General features: G+C 53.4%; 1 protein-coding gene across 6 annotated transcripts in view; it reads left to right on the forward strand.

Moving 5' to 3' along the window:
* CEMIP (cell migration inducing hyaluronidase 1) overlaps positions 1-18,361 on the forward strand; it is a 163,477-nt gene extending 145,116 nt beyond the window's left edge. For 5 of the 6 annotated variants that reach the window (XM_027089408.1, XM_027089407.1, XM_027089405.1 and 2 more), the window contains 8 exons: positions 596-811; positions 4,002-4,213; positions 5,180-5,365; positions 9,166-9,370; positions 9,567-9,653; positions 10,277-10,434; positions 13,597-13,697; positions 15,379-16,046. In XM_027089408.1, the coding sequence (XP_026945209.1) occupies positions 596-811; positions 4,002-4,213; positions 5,180-5,365; positions 9,166-9,370; positions 9,567-9,653; positions 10,277-10,434; positions 13,597-13,697; positions 15,379-15,506 (1,293 nt within the window). In that variant the 3' untranslated portion in view covers positions 15,507-16,046. Of the gene's footprint in view, positions 1-595; positions 812-4,001; positions 4,214-5,179; positions 5,366-9,165; positions 9,371-9,566; positions 9,654-10,276; positions 10,435-13,596; positions 13,698-15,378 lie in introns of all 6 variants that reach the window. The other variant, XM_027089411.1, reaches the window with a different exon arrangement.

The following is an 18,361-nucleotide window of genomic DNA, read 5'->3' on the forward strand; positions in this document are numbered from 1 at the left end:
TGAAAGACTGACTTCCTGAAACACGCCGCACACTCTCACACACGTTCTCTCTCCCGCATAGCCATGCGACGTGTGTGTGTGCGTTTATTATACATGTATATGTACTTTCTCATACATTCACTGCCACTCAGCCTCATTCCCTCTCCACATACACACACACACTCACATTCACTCACACCCACACGCGTGCGCACACACGCACACACTCACGCACATACATTCACTCACACTCACACCCACTCACGCGCGCACACACACTCTCACACGCACACACTCCTGTGCCTGCCTCCCCATCCCTGCAGTGTTTTGAGCCACGTATTAGAGCTCTCTCCAGGGTCACACACAGCAGCCAACCCTCCAGCGAGCAGAGGCCAGAATAACATGCTGGGTCTGAGAGCTGAGGCACAGTGAACGTTTGGCTGTGTCTCTGGCTCCATCCGAGAGGTCAGCCATGCGCTTTCCTGTGCTGCCCCAGAGCATCTTTGGTTTGGCTGGTTTGTAACGTCTGGAAATCGGAAACTTCGCCCTGGCCTGACGACAGCTGCTACTTCCCTTCACCTTCTGGTCCAGCCTCACATTCCTGGGCTGTGTTTAGATTACTTCCAGAGTGTTCTTCGGAGAGCCTGGGCCTTGGTTCAACCAGCTGGATATGGACGGGGACAAGACGTCGGTGTTCCATGACGTGGATGGCTCCGTGTCCGAGTACCCTGGGTCCTACCTCACCAAGGACGACAACTGGCTGGTCCGGCACCCAGACTGCATCAACGTTCCGGACTGGAGAGGCACCATCTGCAGCGGGCGCTACGCACAGGTGGGGATGCAGGGCGCACGCCCTCAGTGTCACCAGTCGCTCACTCACAGGACAAGCATTGAGTGAGAGCCTACTGCGTGCCTGCCTCTGTGCCAGGCCACAAAGGGACATAGGTTTCTTCTTCATTCTTCTTTCTTTCTTTTTTTTCTGGTAACCCAGTAGGATTTTCAAAAAGTCCAAGTGAAAACACTTTGTAAGCAGAATGCTTAGAAAAAGAAGTCAGACTTTGGCACCTAATAACTGTGTGACCTTGGGCAAGTCACCTAAATTCTTGGAGTGTCAAGTTCCTCATCTGTAAAATCAGGATAATAGTTGAACCCTTTTAATGAGCACATAGAGTGCTTTACCAGCCCTCTCCACCAGAAATGCAGTGCAAGCCGTCCGGGTGATCTTAAATGTTCTAGAAGCCACGTGGAAAAGGCAAAAGAAATGGCTGAAATCTATTTTAATAATCTACTTTGTTAAACTCAATATATTCAAAATACTATCATCTCAACATGTAATCTATAAAAAAATCATTAATGAGGCACCTTACATTCATATGTTTTTCCTGTTCTAAGTCTTCGAAACTCCCTGCATATTTTATACTTATAGCCCAGTCAGTTTGGATTCGAATTTTCTACAATTAAAGTAAAAGCTAGTCCTACCAAAACAATAAAGCTATGTTTAACTATTTAGCTGGAAAACTATTTTACCCCACTTTTGGTTGGAAATTTAAGTTAATTAAAATGAGATTGAAAGTTGGGGTCCTCAGCCACACCGGCCACATTTGCAGTGCCCAGTGGCCACATGGGACAGCGGGCTGAGTCAGTGCCTGGAATGTGAAAACATGAGTTACTGTAGTATTGTTACTGGTGTCATGTGGAAGGAGAGCTGAGGACTAGATGAGCAAGGGGAGAGAGCCCCCGAGGAAACGAAGAGCTGTCAGATCAGGAGGGAAGCGCATGAGCCCAGTGACCCCCCAAGGGGCAGGAAAACGTAGGAATGAGGAATCCTCACAACCGTCCCGCAGGCAGGCATTCCTCTCACCGCTGTGGGCAGCAGCATCCCGGGCATTAGCAAAGAGAGAAAGGTGGACTTCCCTGGTGGTCCAGTGGTCGAGACTCCATGCTTTCACTGCAGGGGACCTGGGTTCGATCCCTCAGGGAACTGAAATCCCACAAGCCCTGAGGCACAGCCCCCCGCCCCCCAGAAAGAGAAAAGAGCTAAAAGTGATTTCGGGTCTGGGGAGGGATGGGGCAGGGGGCTAGTGCCAGCGAAGGGGAAGGGCCATGGGGGGCAAGGTGGGCCCCTGGAGGCGGGGCCGTGCTGGGAGCGGGTGCCAGTGGAGGCGGGAGAGATTGGTAGCGGGAGGGGGGCACAGAGGAAGGCAGGGGTCCGGGGCAGGGAAGTCCAGCGTATTTCTTTCCACAGTAGAAGGGGAGGTCATGCAGTGAGAGGGCAGAGTGGGCCTGAGCTGGGTGGCCCGCAGAGAGTGATCAGGTTGGGAAGAGGTGCCGTGGAGACTGGAAGATGCTGACAGAGGCGTGCGGAAGGAGTGCCAGGTGGTGCTGCAAACCCAGTGGAGACTGTACACGGAGCATGGAAGGGGCACCGTTCCTCCTGGCTGCAGGACTTTCTCAGCCCTGCTCCAGAGCCCTGCAGAGGAGGCGGACCCGTGGAATGATCCAGGCCGAGGCATCTGCTGCACGGGTGGGCAGGGCAAGGGATTTGATGCTACGGGAGCGAGTGGTTGACCTGATGGTCTAGGGCAGATAAGAAGGGAAGTAGAGTCAGAAGGAGCTGACAGATTGGGGTCATGACCTGAATAACTAAAGGCTGACCAAACCCTTAAGGCTTGCAGGCACACTGCGGGCCTTATAGCATCCCTGATTCGAGGGCGAGACATCCCATGTGGAGCCTTGATCCTGAGCTTCCCTCCCACCCTTTCTTTCTGATACATTGCTGATTTTCTGCCGAAAAGGGCTGATTGTTAGTTAGAGCTTGCAGGTTACCATACCTGGCTACTGGTGAATTATTATTAATTATCTCCTCCCTCCACTTTGCAGCTTACAAAAGGCTTTACTATACCTTTAAATTCTTATACCCATGACACCGCCATACTAGGGCAGGGTTGAAGTTTCTCTTCCCATTTTATATGTGAAACAACTAGAGGGGAAGATAACCCCTTCTTTCCAAAGGCACAACATTATTGCATCTTGATGCGATGGTCTCTCTTGGCCACAGCTACGGGGATGTCACCCGATGAAATGGGACAGGTCCTAAAACAGGACACAGTGTTTTATTTATTTTAACGAATGTTTTATTGAAGTAGAGTTGATTTCCAATGCTGTGCCAATCTCTGCTGTACAGCAAAGTGACTCAGTTATACACATACAGACATTCTTTTTTTTCATATTCTTTTCCATTATGGTTTATCCCAGGATGTTGACTGTAGTTCCCCGTGCTATATAGTAGGACCTTGTTGTTTATCTATTCTAAATATAATAGTTTGCGTCTGCCAACCCCAAACTCCCAGTCCATCCCTCTCCCTCCCTCCCTTCCCCTTGGCAACCACATATCTGTTCTCTATCAGGACACAGTCTTTTAAACCAAGGGTGGCCCAAATCATCCAGGCTCTTTTGTTTTGTCCCTTGGACTCAGTGGCTGACAGTCTTGCTTTCATATTTGTCTCTGAAATGAGATGCCATTCATTCCCCCGATGTGCACTGATAGCCACATGGACTGGCCACACAGGCCAGACACTGAGAATCAGAGGGAGAAGCAGGCAACACATCAGGCTCTTTCTCAAATACAGACAGGACAGCAGCCGGTTAAAGGGGAGTTGCATTTGCAGCAGAAGTGTCATAAAACTCTCTCCCTTCCTCCTCTTTCCTGATACCCCTCCTTTTCCAAAATTCGCTGACTGTTAAGCAGACTCCCCTCAAGTTGCCACTGCTCTCTCCTCTACACTTTTTTTGAAGATGTACAGAAAGCGTTAGCTGGATTGCACAGTACGGCTCAGGCTGCATTCACCAGCAGAAAGGGATGCCCCCTTATTTGGCCTTCTTTCATTCAAGCTTTCTAAAAAGGGCTCTGTGAAGAGAAAGTCCTTTTGCAAGTGTAGTCTGTAGTCAGATGCTAACCAGACGCTCTTGGAATAATCCCTTGTCATTGCCTCATTGTGTGTTTCCTCTCTGGGCTTTAAAAGATGTACATTCAGGCCTACAAGACCAGTAATCTGCGAATGAAGATCATCAAGAATGACTTCCCCAGCCACCCTCTCTACCTGGAGGGGGCTCTGACCAGGAGCACCCACTACCAGCAGTACCAGCCCGTCATCACCCTGCGGAAGGGCTACACCATCCACTGGGACCAGACGGCCCCTGCCGAGCTCACCATCTGGCTCATCAACTTCAACAAGTGAGTGGGTGCCTGGCCAGGAGCAGTGTGACATGGGGACAGCTGCTCTGGCTGAGCTCAAAGCAGCAGTGATAACGGTGCCTCGTTGCAAAGCCCCGGGCTTCCCGCTCACAGACCCTCAGGCTCGCCCACGTCATCCCTGCACGAGGATGGATCTAGACGTGACATCACCCGGTGGTTAAGCATCAGAAGACCCGGGCTGAGCCCCCGTTCTGGGCGTGGGTGACGCCGGGCAGGGCGTCTCACCCCTGGGAACCTTAGTTCCTTCATCTAGGAGATGGGGTTAGTCTCACTCTGCAGAGCTGCAATGGGGATCGAGTGGGACAGTGTCTGGCAGGCGTTTCACCCAGGACCTGGCTTTACGAAGGGCTCAGTACACGGTCAAAAATCCCTGGTGGCTCTTGTTACCGTTTTATGGGGGGGAAGGGGGCGGGAACAAGGCTCTGCGAGGTAGAGGGATTAAGCTGAGGGCATCTGGAGAGAGCTTCATATATTTACATTCATGTATTTTCTATGCACGTCATTAACTTGTCACAGTAGTCCCGTGAGACAGACATTTATCAGTCGCAGAAAATGATACCCAAAGAGCTGAAATGGGCCCCACAGTCAGGCTGGACCAGGAAGGGGCTGAATCCAGGTCTACAGATCCTGGCTCTTTCACTCCAGCCCTACTGAAAGAACGTTCATTTTTTTTCCCCCAGCCAATGATCCACACAGAGCACCCAATGCAGGCCCTGGGGACGCCCCACCGCCCCCTCTCATTCACTGCAGTCACCGTTTCTCCCTCCCTCCTTGAACGCTTTGTGACGCAGTCATTACCAACAGCAAAGCCTTCTTTCAAAAGTTCCCACTGAAAAGTGGAAGCGCCGTTTGGTGGAGAACGCTTTGGTCTCTGGCCAAGGCACACGGGGAGGCCCTGTGGCCTGGACATCCTCGCTCGTAACCTGACTGCACTTCCGATTCTAGGGGCGACTGGATTCGAGTGGGGCTCTGCTACCCCCGGGGCACCACCTTTTCTATCCTCTCGGATGTTCACAATCGCCTGCTGAAGAAAACGTCCAAGACGGGCATCTTCGTGAGGACGTTGCAGATGGACAAAGCGGAGCAGAGCCACCCTGGCAAGAGCCACTATTACTGGGACGACGACTCTGGGTGAGGACCCCCCTCCTGGCTGCAGGAAAGTGGTCATTCTCATGCTGTCCCCCGGCCTTTCCAATAATCCTCAGACCTGCCGTGCCGTGGGTGCCGGTTAACGTAGGATCCTTTCCTAGGCACTTCTATTCTCAGACAGCTTGTGTCGTCCACCAGTGACATTTTTAAAGCTGTGACGCTTTGGGAGTAAAGTAAGCACTCTGTTAATATGCACATGGATTGTAGTGAATATACCTGTTTCAGGGGGAAAAAAAGTGAAAGCAGTGAATCTTAGAACTGAGAAAATGTGGTACAGGACCTCAATTCCATACAACTCAGTTGGAGCAGATGATAGTATCCCTAATTTAGGGATGGGCAGGGACTTCCCCGGCGGCCCAGTGGTTGAGACTCCCCGCTTCCACTGCAGGGGGCACAGGTTTGAGCCCTGGTTGGGGAACTAAGATCCCACGTGCCGTGCAGTGCGGCCAAAAAAAAAAAAAAATGAGAGATGGTCAAAGAAGGTACAGGGTAAATAGAAATGCCTTGCTCCAGGGACACCGCACAAACTTGGCGCGGCTAGTTTTGAGCTTACACCTATCTGTAACCAAAATCCTCCCCCTTTTGCTGAACTGCACTAGGTTCTATTCAGCAGGGATCTAACGGGGGCAGAGTACTGTCCCCGGAGACAGTGAGCGATTTGGTCGCCTCCCCTGAAAAGAGAGTATTCTGACATCTGCAGAATGCCAGCACGTCTCCAAAGCGGTGAAGCTGTCGCTAGCCAGCCCTGCGGGGACTAAGGGTAAAGGACTGTTTTATGGCCATTTTTTCCATTCTTGTAGTGAAATCAAGGGTAATGAGACAGATGGAAGATGCTTAGACATATCTATAAAGGTAGGGCTTTATCGGTTTGATTAAAGGAAAATTCAAATTTGAAGGTCAGAAGCGTAAGTAAAAATGTTGGGGGGCTTCCTGGTGGCGCAGTGTTTGAGAGTCCGCCTGCCGATGCAGGGGACACGGGTTTGTGCCCTGGTCCGGGAAGATCCCACATGCCGCGCAGCGGCTGGGCCCGTGAGCCATGGCCGCTGAGCCTGCGCGTCCGGAGCCTGTGCTCCGCAACGGGAGAGGCCACAGCAGTGAGAGGCCCGCGTACCGCAAAAAAATTAAAATAAAAAAATAATAATGTTGGGGTTGGGGAAACAGCAAGTAGCACCCCTTTTCCCACATTAGTTCTAAGCCAGTGGTGGAGCAGGCACGACAGCAGGTGAGGAAGGAACTGTCTGTCCTACTGATGATGGAGCTGCTGGGGAACAGATCTTCCCAATGCTGTCCCCGAGTGCACCTACCCAGTCCCAGGCAGCCCTGAGCAACCGGGGTCCTCCCCACTCAGAGCCCAACTCCCAAAACTTAGGGTGCAGGGGGAGCAGACGGGAGTCCGCCTCTCTACGGGCTGACCTATGTACCCCCATCCAGCAACCACACGAGTCACTCCACTTCCCCCGGGAAGACATCAGTGAGGGGATGGGCCGGGGCCAGGAGTGTTTAGAAAAACCCTTCCATGTGAAAACCAGAGGGGGAATTAAATATCCTTCATACAACAGCAGAAACGATCAATATTATGATTTTAAAAATGGTAATAAGGTGAAAGTCTTCATAGCACCACCTGTGCGCGATTTCTTTATCGATAGGATCATGAGAATTGGGATGTTGCAAAGGTGTGAATTTTTCAAACGGAAACGGCCACTGAACAAGTTGAACCTTTTTGATCAACACATTTAAAAATTTGCGATTTTTCCCCTTTAAGCAGATTTTGCTGCTTAATTCAACCGTTTTGTTGGTAGCTTAGTTAATCATACCTATTAATTATTATGCTGGGCTTTAATTCAATGGTAGCCTTAGGGACTGTGGGCTGGGTTACAGGATGTCTGTTGCCTGTGCAAGAGCCCAGAGTCTTGGGCTTTGTGAATTCTTGGGCTGTTTTCATGATCTTTCTGCCTTACAGATGTGTTGCTCTTTCTTACTCACATTCAGAGCACCTGCTTTCAATGGCTACCTTCTATTCTGCTATGGCCTAGGACACTTGATAAGCAGCTTGTTATAACTGGGGGTAAAATAAAAAGTAAGTAGAGGCTACAAGTGAAGGGGTCCCGAAGTGTGAAGTGCATTTCACACCCTGAGTCACCTCTGTAAATCCTTCGAGGTTAAAAAAAACCACTCGGGTGATTTCATCTGTGTCCTGGAGTTTGCCAGATGCCACCTAAGCGAGGTATTGCTAAACTATACATAAGTGTAGTATTCAGGTGCACGGCCATCAGTAGGGCTGCTCTGAAATACTACCTGGCCACAGCCAGGACCTGAGCCCAGGCTTACTGACGCCAGGGCTTCCCAGTCCAGCTGACTAGGACACATCCATGTCGAAGGTGAGGATTAGAGAGGGCGGCTGCTGTCTGGAAAATAAGGAGCGGGAGCTAGATGGTCTTCTAGTGCCCTCCAGTTTGGATAATTTGATATACCATGACAGCGGGGAAACCTGAATACTGATAGTCTTGTGCAGAAGCCCTAGGAACAGAGTCTCTGGGTCTCTTTCCGGGATTTTGCTCGTGACCTTGTCCCCTGGGGTGGTTTCTGACCTTGTGTGGGAGCCTCTGGTGGAGAAATGATGACAGGCACCACTGAACGGGCTTCCTCCTAAGCAGCTCAAAGCTTCCCCCGCCCCATGCAGAGCATGGAATGCAGAGGAAGAAGCTCTGTTCTCAGCCGGGGCGAGAGATCCCCCAGCAGTTCTTCCATATGAACACTATATTCTATTCAGGGGTTGCTTGATGTCAAGAAACGTAAAGCCACTCAAGGGAACTCAAACAAAGTGGAGGTGTTCCTGAGAGGGAAGCAGGGCATCTTCAGGAAGTCATCCCAGCTGGGCTTCCTGGGCTCCTGTGCTGAAAACAGCCAAGCCCTAGGGACCAGATGGCCCGCCCAGTTCTGCTTCCCACTTTCTCCTCACATTCACACACGTTCCCTTGGTGAGCATTTTCCTCACCAGGCACAGGGTTGGGATGGAAAATCCCAGCTCTGTCCCCTTTGTGCTGTGTGGTCCTGGCAAGTCACTTCACTTCTCTGAGCCATTGGGATCTGAGAAATTGGGATGATAACAGTGCCTGCTGGACTGGATTGTCTGAGGATTAAATGAGATAATATGTCAGTTTACGGCATGTGCATAGCATGGCATAGAGTACGTGCTCAGAAAATGAAAAGTGTCAGTGTTAGCTTTTTCTTCAATGCATTGGTTTTTAATTTCTCCAACCACATAAAACCTTGTGGTAGGACTTCCCAGGTAGCGTAGTGGGTAAGAATCCACCTGCCAATGCAGGGGACACGGGTTCGAGCCCTGGTCCGGGAAGATCCCACATGCCGCAGAGTAACTAAGCCCGTGAGCCACAACTACTGAGCCTGGGCCCTAAAGCCCACGAACCACAACTACCGAGCCCGCGTGCTGCAACTACTGAAACCCGCGTGCCTAGAGCCCGTGCTCCGCAAGAGAAGCCACCGCAATGAGAAGCCCACGCACCGCAATAAAGAGTAGCCCCCGCTCGCCGCAACTAGAGAAAGCCCCCGCGCAGCAACGAAGACCCAACGCAGCCAAAAATAAATAAAATTAAAAACAAACCCCCCAAAACCTTGCGGTAGACACATCCATTTTGTACGGCCCACCGGCTGTAATCACTGTGGCCAGCACGTAGTTCTGGGTAAATGCCTTTGGGGGAGGAGGGGTGGGGGAGGGGGGTGTGGACACCAAAGGGAACCACCCGCTCTGCTCCTGTGCACAGGCTGCTTTTCCTGAAGCTGAAAGCTCAGAACGAGAGAGAGAAGTTCGCCTTCTGCTCTGTGAAAGGCTGTGAGAGAATAAAGATTAAAGCTCTGCTTCCAAAGAACGCCGGCGTCAGCAACTGCGCGGCCACAGCCTACCCCAAGTTCGCGGAGAGGGCCGTCGTGGACGTGCCGATGCCCAAGAAGCTCTTCGCTTCTCAGCTGGTGAGTGGCCGACAGCGAGCCCGGGCCCTCCGAGGGGGCCCAGACCCCATCAGCGTCCTCTCCAGACATCTGCTCCGCTCTTTAGACCGTCTCCCGTGACCGGGGGTCGGGGGCAGTGAGGGGGAAGACCACCCATCGGGCCGTACACTTGACTCCACAAACCTGACGGCCACACTGGGTTTTGTTTACTTTGCAGACGACCAAGGACCACTTCCTGGAGGTGAAGATGGAAAGTGCCAAGCAGCGCTTCTTCCACCTAATGAACGACTTTGCCTACATCGAAGTAAGCAACCCTCACCCCTGCCCACAAAGGACCGCAAACCCGGTGGCTTAAAACAACAGAAACTTATCCTCTCGCGGTTCACAAGCCAGAAGTCCCAAGTCAAGGTGCTGGCAGGGTTGGTTCCCCCTGGAGGCTCTGAGGGAGGGTCCGTTCCAGGCCTCTTGTAGCCTCTGGTGCTGCCGGCAGCCCTGGATGTTCCTTGGCTGTAGCGGCGTCCCTCCAACCTCTGCCTCTGTCTCACATGGTCTCTCCCCCATGTGTCAGAGCCTTACACCTCCCTCTGCCTGTAGTCCTTATAAGGACATCTGCCACTGGATTTAGGGCCCATCTGAAATCCAGGATGACCTCATCTCAAGATCCTTAATTACCCCTGCAAAGGCCCTAGTTCCAAATAAGGTCACTTTCACAGGTTGCAGTAGACATATCTTTGGGGGAGGCCGTCATTCAGTCCACTACAGAGGTTTGCAAAGAACCGACTGAAGTGAGTTTTATGCTTTGAAGGGCCGCACCGGTGACCTCTGTCTTCAGAGTCTGCGTGGGAACCCCCCGGGGCAGGAGAACCTCGGGGCTCTGCTGCCTTTGGGACCCCCTGCATCACACTGTGCGCTGCTTGTTGTCTGCAGGTGGATGGGAAGAAGTACCCGAGCTCGGAGGACGGCATCCAGGTGGTGGTAATGGACGGGAGACAAGGGCGCGTGGTGAGCCAAGCCCGCTTCAGGACCGCCATCCTGCAGGGCATCCCGTGGCAGCTCTTCAATTACGTGCTGGCCATCCCCGACAAGTGAGTGTGCGCCTCTGCTCCGGGCACCGGCCAGTGGCGCCGCAGACCCCCGCCCGAGTCCCCCTCCCTGTCCCCGAGACCTTCAGCACAGTCCGGTCTGAGAAGGCTTGGGGCGTGTCCACGGTCTGCCCACACATCATGGGTGCTGGCTGGGAAGCTTCCCTGCCTGGTGCCTCTCCCTTTGGAGCCAGGGCCACGGTGAATGTAGGTCAGGCTGAGGCGGACGGTCTACCCAGCTACAAGTGGGAAGCCTGCCCTGGCCCTGTGCCCCCATCATGACCCACTCTCGCGGCGTGAGCTCATCCCCTCCCATACTTTCAGTATGATCCAAATGCTGGTGGCTTTTGGGAATCTCCAGCCCAGACCTCCCTCTGAAACACCAGATACTTTTAATCCAACTGCAACTTGGACCATGCCACCTGGATGTCTCCTATGGAACTGAATTCTCATCATTTCTTTTTTTTTTTTTTTTTTTTACCCCCCGAAACCAGTCACTCCCCCTTTCCACGTTTTGGTGAAACCATCATCTTCCATCCGGGCAGCTAGATGAGAGTTTGGGCATCGCGCTGGGGCTCTTGTCTTTCTTCTGTTTCGCCACCACCACGCCCTATAACCACATCCTGTCAACCCTACCTGCATCGTTGCTCTCCTGCTAGGTATCCTGCGGCATCCTCTGCATCGCTGCTCTGTCTGGGGCCTCCCTGTCTGCCACCCACACTGTCGGCAGTCACCCAGCAGGCTCCCTTGTCCAGCCTCCCCCTCGCGAATCCACCCACCATACTGGGGGGTTGAGCTTCTTAAATACACATACCTCCTGTCCCCTTCCTAGAAATCTTTGGTAATTCCCCTTCCACCTTCCAAATCTAACTCACATATCACCTCTTTGGTGAGGTCTCTTCCAATCCAACCAAAAAGTTCTGCCTACCCCCCGCACCCATAGGACCAGTGGACATATCTACTCCCGCATCTAGGGTATGGACTTCTTGATGTGGGGACCATATCTAACGCATATTTACATTCCTAGTATAATGGGTGGAGAATTCACTCCAAAGCCACAACCTGGCATAGCAGACAGTCTAAGCGCTTAACGTGGTACCTGTCATATAGGAGGTGCTTGGTAAATATTTATGGACGAAAACAAATGTACTACTTCCGAGATGCCGCACGATGGGCATGACCTGAACTAGACTCTTAGGTGAGATTCCAAAGAATGGGGTTCTGCTTAACCACCTTTTGTCTCCACTCTCTTCCCCCATCACAAGCTTCTTTAGCCTGACATTTTCACGTGCAGATTCATACAGAAGGACCAGATTTGCCAGTTTGGGGAAATACATGATCATTTAGAGATTTTTAGTTTTCATGCCTTTTGGGGCCAAAGGACTTTTTCTGGAAATGAAACAGGATGCAGAAGCCTGGAATAAGAAACTGAAATGCGGAGCTGCTCTGTTTAGAAGCAGGGGTGAGAGGCGTGGGACTACCCCATGCAGGGCTGCTTTCAGCCCGTGCTGCGGCCCTGGTGCACCTTGCCAAGTACCTGGTGTGAGCCGTGCCCTGGGTTGGCACTGGGTACCCAGATAGGAATTGGGCACCACCAAACCCTGCTCTGACCTCCGGGAAAGCGGCAGTGGATGGGGCAAGGCAGGTCCTGCCCCACTGTCACCCCAGGCCCAAGCCAGGCCGCCCCCCCCTTCCACCCCCTCCACAGGGCCAGCCTTGCCCCAGGGTCCCAGGGCAAGAAGGAGGCTGCTGCTCGCACCCAAACCTTCAGGGATGGTTCCCAGGGGCTGTCTCTGCCCAGCCACCCTGTGGGGACCTCCGTGCTGATAGGTCAGGGGCTTGGAGGGCATGAGATGCCCATACGAGACAGAGAGGGACACCTGAAGTGTGCAGGCAGCTTCTGGTGCTGTCAGGAGGCTGGGCGCACGAGAAGCTCTGTCTCCCTGTCCCGCCCCTGGGAGCCCCGTCTGGAGGGCATGACCTTTGTTTGAGTCCAGCCCAGCAAGAAGGCTTAACTGAGCCAAAGGGATGTTAGCTTTTCTTCTGAATGGGAACAGAGCCCGAATCCAAAGTTGAGGATGTGTTTGCGATGCTCCCCGTCTCCTTAACAGGCACAAATCCCTCTGCTTCCCTGAAGAGCCAGACGCAGTCCCCAGCTCACTTCCCCTCTGTTCCTACTGCACCCAAGCTCTTTGCCTTTTAAGAGCTTGTCTTCTGCTCCCAGTGGGACCCAAATGGGGATGACAACAGCTTCCAGAATCCTATACAGTTCTTCCATGTCTGGACTGTGGTCTGTGGTTACAGGATTCCTCTGAGCTGCAAACTAGAAGCCCCAGTCGGGCCTCTGCCCCTGTTTCTATTCCTGGGGGAGGTGTGCACTTCCTGCCGTCTGGTCCAGCAGGCTGAGTCTGCCACCACGACGGCGGCTGTTTTCCCAGCACTTTGGCCTGAATGCAACCAGGGCAGGGGAATGGAGATTCTTTGCTCCCAAGCTGGGCTTTTGCAAGTCAGGACCTTCAGGCTGGGCATGCCCATTGCTCCAGGCCTCTGCCTCCACCCAGGCACCAGGCACGGCTTCCCCTTTGGCAGGTCCTCTCAGATACTTGGTAACTATTTGCCTCCCTCTCCCGCTTTGTAAAATGGAACGGTAACACCGTCCTGCCTGAGCGGAGAGGGAGGGTGTGAACCTAAGGGGTTAACCCTCCTCCGAGCACAGGGTGACTCCCCACTCGGGCTTCTCGCAGCACCATGTCTCCATCTTGTCCTGCTCAAACAGGGTTTGCATATTTAAGTGAAGAGATGCGTGCTGCGGTCGTTTGTGTGCCCGGCCCCGTCGTAGGTGCTGGCCCCCAGATGGGGTGCTCTGCGTACCTGCTCTGTCCTCTGTGGGGACAGACAGGGAGCAGCAGGGAGCTGAGAGCAGGCGCAGAGAAGGCCACGGGCACCAACCGCAGCCAGATGTGTGGGAGGGCGTTCAGGATGTGGGTCATCACATGGAAAGAGCCGGTCAGCTCGGCACGCGGGAGGGGCTGCCTTTCCCCAGTCCCTGGCGGGCCTCTGGGCACTGCTAGCTCGAGTCCCACGAGGCACAGTCCAGCATCCCTCCCAGGGAACCCCCGCATCCAGCTTGTCGTCGAGTCCTCTCATCCATCCCTTCTTGCTCAGCTCCATAGTTCTCATGGCATCGAAGGGAAGATACGTCTCCAGAGGCCCGTGGACTCGAGTGCTGGAAAAGCTCGGAGCAGACAAGGGCCTGAAACTGAAAGGTAAGGGGTGTAGACGGGGCCCTACCCTGACCGTGAATCCAGATGCCCAGGGCGCAGGCTGCTGCTACCCGCTGCTGAGACCAGACCACTTTCCCCCCAGACCTGGGTGGGGTCTCAGAATCCTCAACACAACTAGTGGTCTGCAGGTGTGTGTGGGCAAGAAGCCACCTTGTCCCCATTCCTGCCCCGCAGCAGCAGCATTCCAACTTGTGACCGGACACCGGAAGGAAATTGCTCGAGCTGCTCACCTGTCGACTCAGCAGGTGGCCTTTTTTTTTCCCACAAAAGTATCAGCAGAAAAGTGGCTCAGTTTGACCCTCCTACCCAGTTCCTGCTACTCCAATCGGCCAGGGGCCCTACGTCTTCTGCAGCTTCCCAGCTCATGGCCAGCATTTGTACAGCCCTTTGCAGTTGGCAAAGCTCTCATTTGAGAATCTCATTTGAGAATCAAGGTCACACAGCTCTTCTGCCATAAAGCCTGGCACAGACCCCTTAGGGAAGACGCCAGCCAGGACAGAAATGTCAGCATTTTATTATCGTCACTGCAGACTGTGATGGGAGAGTCCTGGGGGAGGTCGAGAGGCGAGGCCGAGCAACGCTCCAGATAGATAATAATGATAAAGTCCGTTGTCGTTACCATGTAATGCTCAGCCTTGCACCTTGCTGAACATCCAGTAACGATCTCAGTTATTCATTAATAACCTGTGTGACAGGTACTGTTATTTCCACTTACGGTGAAGAAACAGAATTAGTTAAGTAATTTAAGGTTAGAATTTGGATCCTTATTTTTTCGAATCCAAAGCCAGCCATCCTTAGTGGCCATGCCATCCTGACTGCAAAACACATCAAAGCTAGCAGCCTATCTATCATATGGGACGCTTATCCCAGGCAGCTCTCAGAGAAAAATCAGGAACAGTGAAAGTCCTTCAAACGAGCCAAAAGAGAACACAAGGAAAATAGAAGCATCTTCTCCAGCCTGGCCCTGAAAGCATTTGGGGGCCTCTGTCCTTTAAATTCAGACTCTGTTGCCCAAAGTTGATGAACGTAAAGGTGACATAAGTCAAGGGACACTTTCCCAGTGGTGACAGGTGTGTGCTGCCTGCCAGGCTGGGCCGTTCGTGAGTGTAGACATGGACCCCCAAGTCCCTCGGATGGGGTCGAGCTCTGAGCTGTGAGCCAGAGGGCCCTGCGTGGGGCTCGGGAGGCTAGAGTTCTGGTCTGGGCTGCACCATCTACTAGGTGCCCTTGGGCAAATTCCTCCACTTCTCAGAAATCCCTTCTAAAGCCACAGAACGTTGGAGCTGGGGCAGAAATCTCGTAGATGCATGCCATTATTTGACAGGGGCACGGGGCTTCAGGGACGGGCAGAGACTCGCTGCTAATTGTAGGGTCAGCTCCAAGGTGGCTGGGGTTCCCGGGAGGTCTCCTGTGGGAACCAGAGAGCACTCTGCACAGGTGGCTGGGAGGCTCAGGTGAGACCCTGTGTGCCCCGTACAAGCCAATGCCGGGTACCACCAGTAACCGGCCACAAAGCTCTTCCCGGGGGGCGGACAGTCCAGTGTGGTTAGAGGAGGGGGTGCCTGGTACGGGCAGGGGAATGGTGATGGGGAAGCCTGGAAGGTGGTGGCATATAGCCATGCTCTTGTGAAGTTTCTGCTCATGTGACGTCACTGCTTTTCAGAGAAAATGGCATTCGTTGGCTTCAAGGGCAGCTTCCGGCCCACCTGGGTGACTCTGGACACCGAGGACCACCATGCCAAAATCTTCCAAGTTGTGCCCGTCCCCGTGGTGAGGAAGAAGAAGCTGTGAGGACCGCTGCCACCTCAGCGCTGCCCTCCAGTGGACTCTGACGATGGACTCCCGGCAGCCGCCTGGGGCAGCCTGGCTGGTCCCCCAGCCCCTGTCCAGCAGCTGCCGGGGAAGGCCACGTGTCAGCCCTGATGGGCCAAGGGGAGGGTATCAGAGACCCCTGGTGCTGTCACCTGCCCTCACTCAAGTGTCTACCTGCAGCCCCAGGGGCAGTGTTGCTGATGCTGGAAACCTTCTCTTTCCTGCAGCCTCTTGGGTGCTTCTCTCCTATCTGTGCCTCTGCGGTGGGGTGGGGTGTGTGTGTGTGTGTGTGTGAGGACCGTACGAGGAAACCTGCGCTGCGCTGGCAGCAAAAGTCCACTTTGGTGGGAGCTCTGCCCCAGCTGGGAGGCAGCCTGGAGGGGGCGCTGGGTCGTCCACAGATCCCCATGCTCTCCAGCACGCACGTTAGGGTGGTCGGTGTAGGAGGAAGAGCCCTGGTCCTAAGGGAAATCTTCATTCCTGTAAGCAAGAACCGACCTCCGCGGGATTCGGAGCTGGCGTGCAGACCGGGATTCCGTCTTCCGTTCACCAAGATGGAACCGGCTACCCTCGGAGAAGGGCGAGCCTGCCTCCGGAGGGGTTCAACCTCTCAGGAGGCTTTGGCACCCAGGTTGGGAGTTGGACTAGGTGACTTTTAAAGGTCCTTTCAGTTCTGAGATGCCAGAACTGCGATGCTGTGGCTTTTCACATTGTGCCCGGAACCCAGCAATAGGTGAGAACGTTCCTTCCAGCCAACATCCATGATGCTGGGTGCTCCGGGCGTACAGGATGGAGCGGTGAGAAGCATTGCCTAAGGCAAGGGGCTCGCAGTCTGGTGGAACAGGTGGTTGGGCGTGTGTACCTCTGATGCCAAGCGGAGAAAGCCAAGAGAGGTAAAGAGGAGGTCAGAGGCAGTTCCCGGAGGGAAAGAGCTTACGCGCTCAGGTGGTCAGGAAGCTTCCTGCAGTAACGAAGGGCAGGGGCATTTGGGTGGGCGGAGATGAGGCAGCCTCTGGCGTGGTTCCTGCCCACATCTGCCGAAGATGGGTGACTTCAAAGTCGCCCTTTGCCCTCGACTTGCTGGCCACCCGTAATAGAGAAGCGGGCATCAGAGGGGGTGATGGGCTGAGCTCATTATGGCCAGAGCACTGGGTCAGCTGGTCCGCCAACCACTCCAAGAGGGGGTGGAGTCAAGTCGAGAAAGGGGAGCTCCTGCATCGGGGGCCCTGAGAGCCCTCGCGGAGGCCCACACGGACACACTCACACCTCAGTGAGCCTGGGGTTTCAGAGCTGGAAAGGACCTTAGGAAACACCTAGTCCAAAGCCTTTGTTGTATGGATGGGACACATGAGACCCCAAGCTGGGGAAGAACCACACGGCCAGGGCAGGGCCAGCACGGGAGCCCCACTTGCCGCACTTACTGCCACACCACGCTGCCTCAACAGCCGGCCTGAGTGGCCTCGCGAAACGGGGGCAAGTCCCCTTGAAGGGAAAGAAGATCAGAATAGGAAAGAGAGTTGGCCGATGACTGTTTCTCTCCTGGTCCTCTGCTTGCACAAGGGCGCCCTCCTCTGGGCTGTGGAGGTCCTGCAGCCTCCGCTTGGCTCAAACTACCTGCCCTGCCGAGCCGGCGCCCAGCAGCTGCGGTCACCGCACTGGTGCTACCTGCTTCTGTAGGTCTGCAGGCGCGCCCAGCAGACACGTTTTCGGTGAGCCAGCTAGGTGGCTCCGGGATCTGAAGAGCTTTGGGTCCACCCCAGGCCCTCTCAGTCACTGCCTAATAACCTGCTCTCTCCCTTGCCCACCTTGGAGAGAGCAGGAGAGCTTCCAGAGAAAGAAAACTCTATCTGTGGCTTATACTCCCTCATGAGGCACCAGGGTCGCTCTGGGTCTCGTCCCCTTTCCTGCCCCGACCACAAATTCTTTCCTTCCTTGGCACCATCTGCCCAGCTGCACCCAATGAGACTCGGCCCAAGAGTTCACTGCCCAGGTTGAGCCAGTTGCCAAAGAGGTCTCCCCCACTAGACAGGTCTTTCGCTGCTAGGACGTGACGGTGGGACTCTGCCGCTTAAGACCTGGCAGCTTCAAAGGCCCGGGTCCCAGGAAGGACCTCTTCCAGGCAGGTCAGAGGCCATGGGGAGGAGAGTTCAATGACCTCACGTTCTTGTCTATAGTTCTGTTGAGTTTTCCTAAACTCTTAATGCAAGGGTCTCATACTGTGAACCACTTAGGATGTGATCACTTCAGATGGCCAGGAATGTTGACTGTCTTTGGTTCAGTTCATGGAAAAAGAAATACCTATTTGAAAATCCTCAGAGTTGTACATATGTCTAACAGTGCAGGATCTGTGCATAAAACTTTCCTTCCTAAACCATTCACCAAGAGCCCGTGTCTGGGCATGTTCTTGGTAGCACAAATTTTCTCACTGCTTAGAAAATTGTTCTTGTTGTTCTTTCTGTCTGTAAGCCTCAAAATGAGTTAGGCCTTTAAAAAACAAAAAAACAAAAAAAAACCACTCCTCTGAAATGCTTGTCTTTTTCCTGTTGCCGAAATAGCTGGTCCTTTTTCGGGAATTAGATGTATAGTGTGTTTTGTCTGTAAACATTTCTTGTAGGCGTCACCGTGAACAAAGATATATTTTCTATTTATTTATTCTGTGTGCACTTCGAGAAGTCATTGTCAGAGAAATGAAGAATTGTCTTAAATGTCATGTTTGGGGATGTCCTTTGGACCACTTGAAAGGGGTGTACCCAGGGCCTTCTGCTTGCAGCAGAGGGTATCGGCTCTGGTTTGGAAGATCTTGCTGTACCATAGTAAACATACAAAGGATATCA

The sequence above is a fragment of the Aethalodelphis obliquidens genome, unplaced genomic scaffold, assembly GCF_003676395.1.
Source record: "Aethalodelphis obliquidens isolate GAN/ISIS:26980383/991018 unplaced genomic scaffold, ASM367639v1 scaffold65, whole genome shotgun sequence".
Taxonomy (NCBI): Eukaryota; Metazoa; Chordata; class Mammalia; order Artiodactyla; family Delphinidae; genus Aethalodelphis; species Aethalodelphis obliquidens.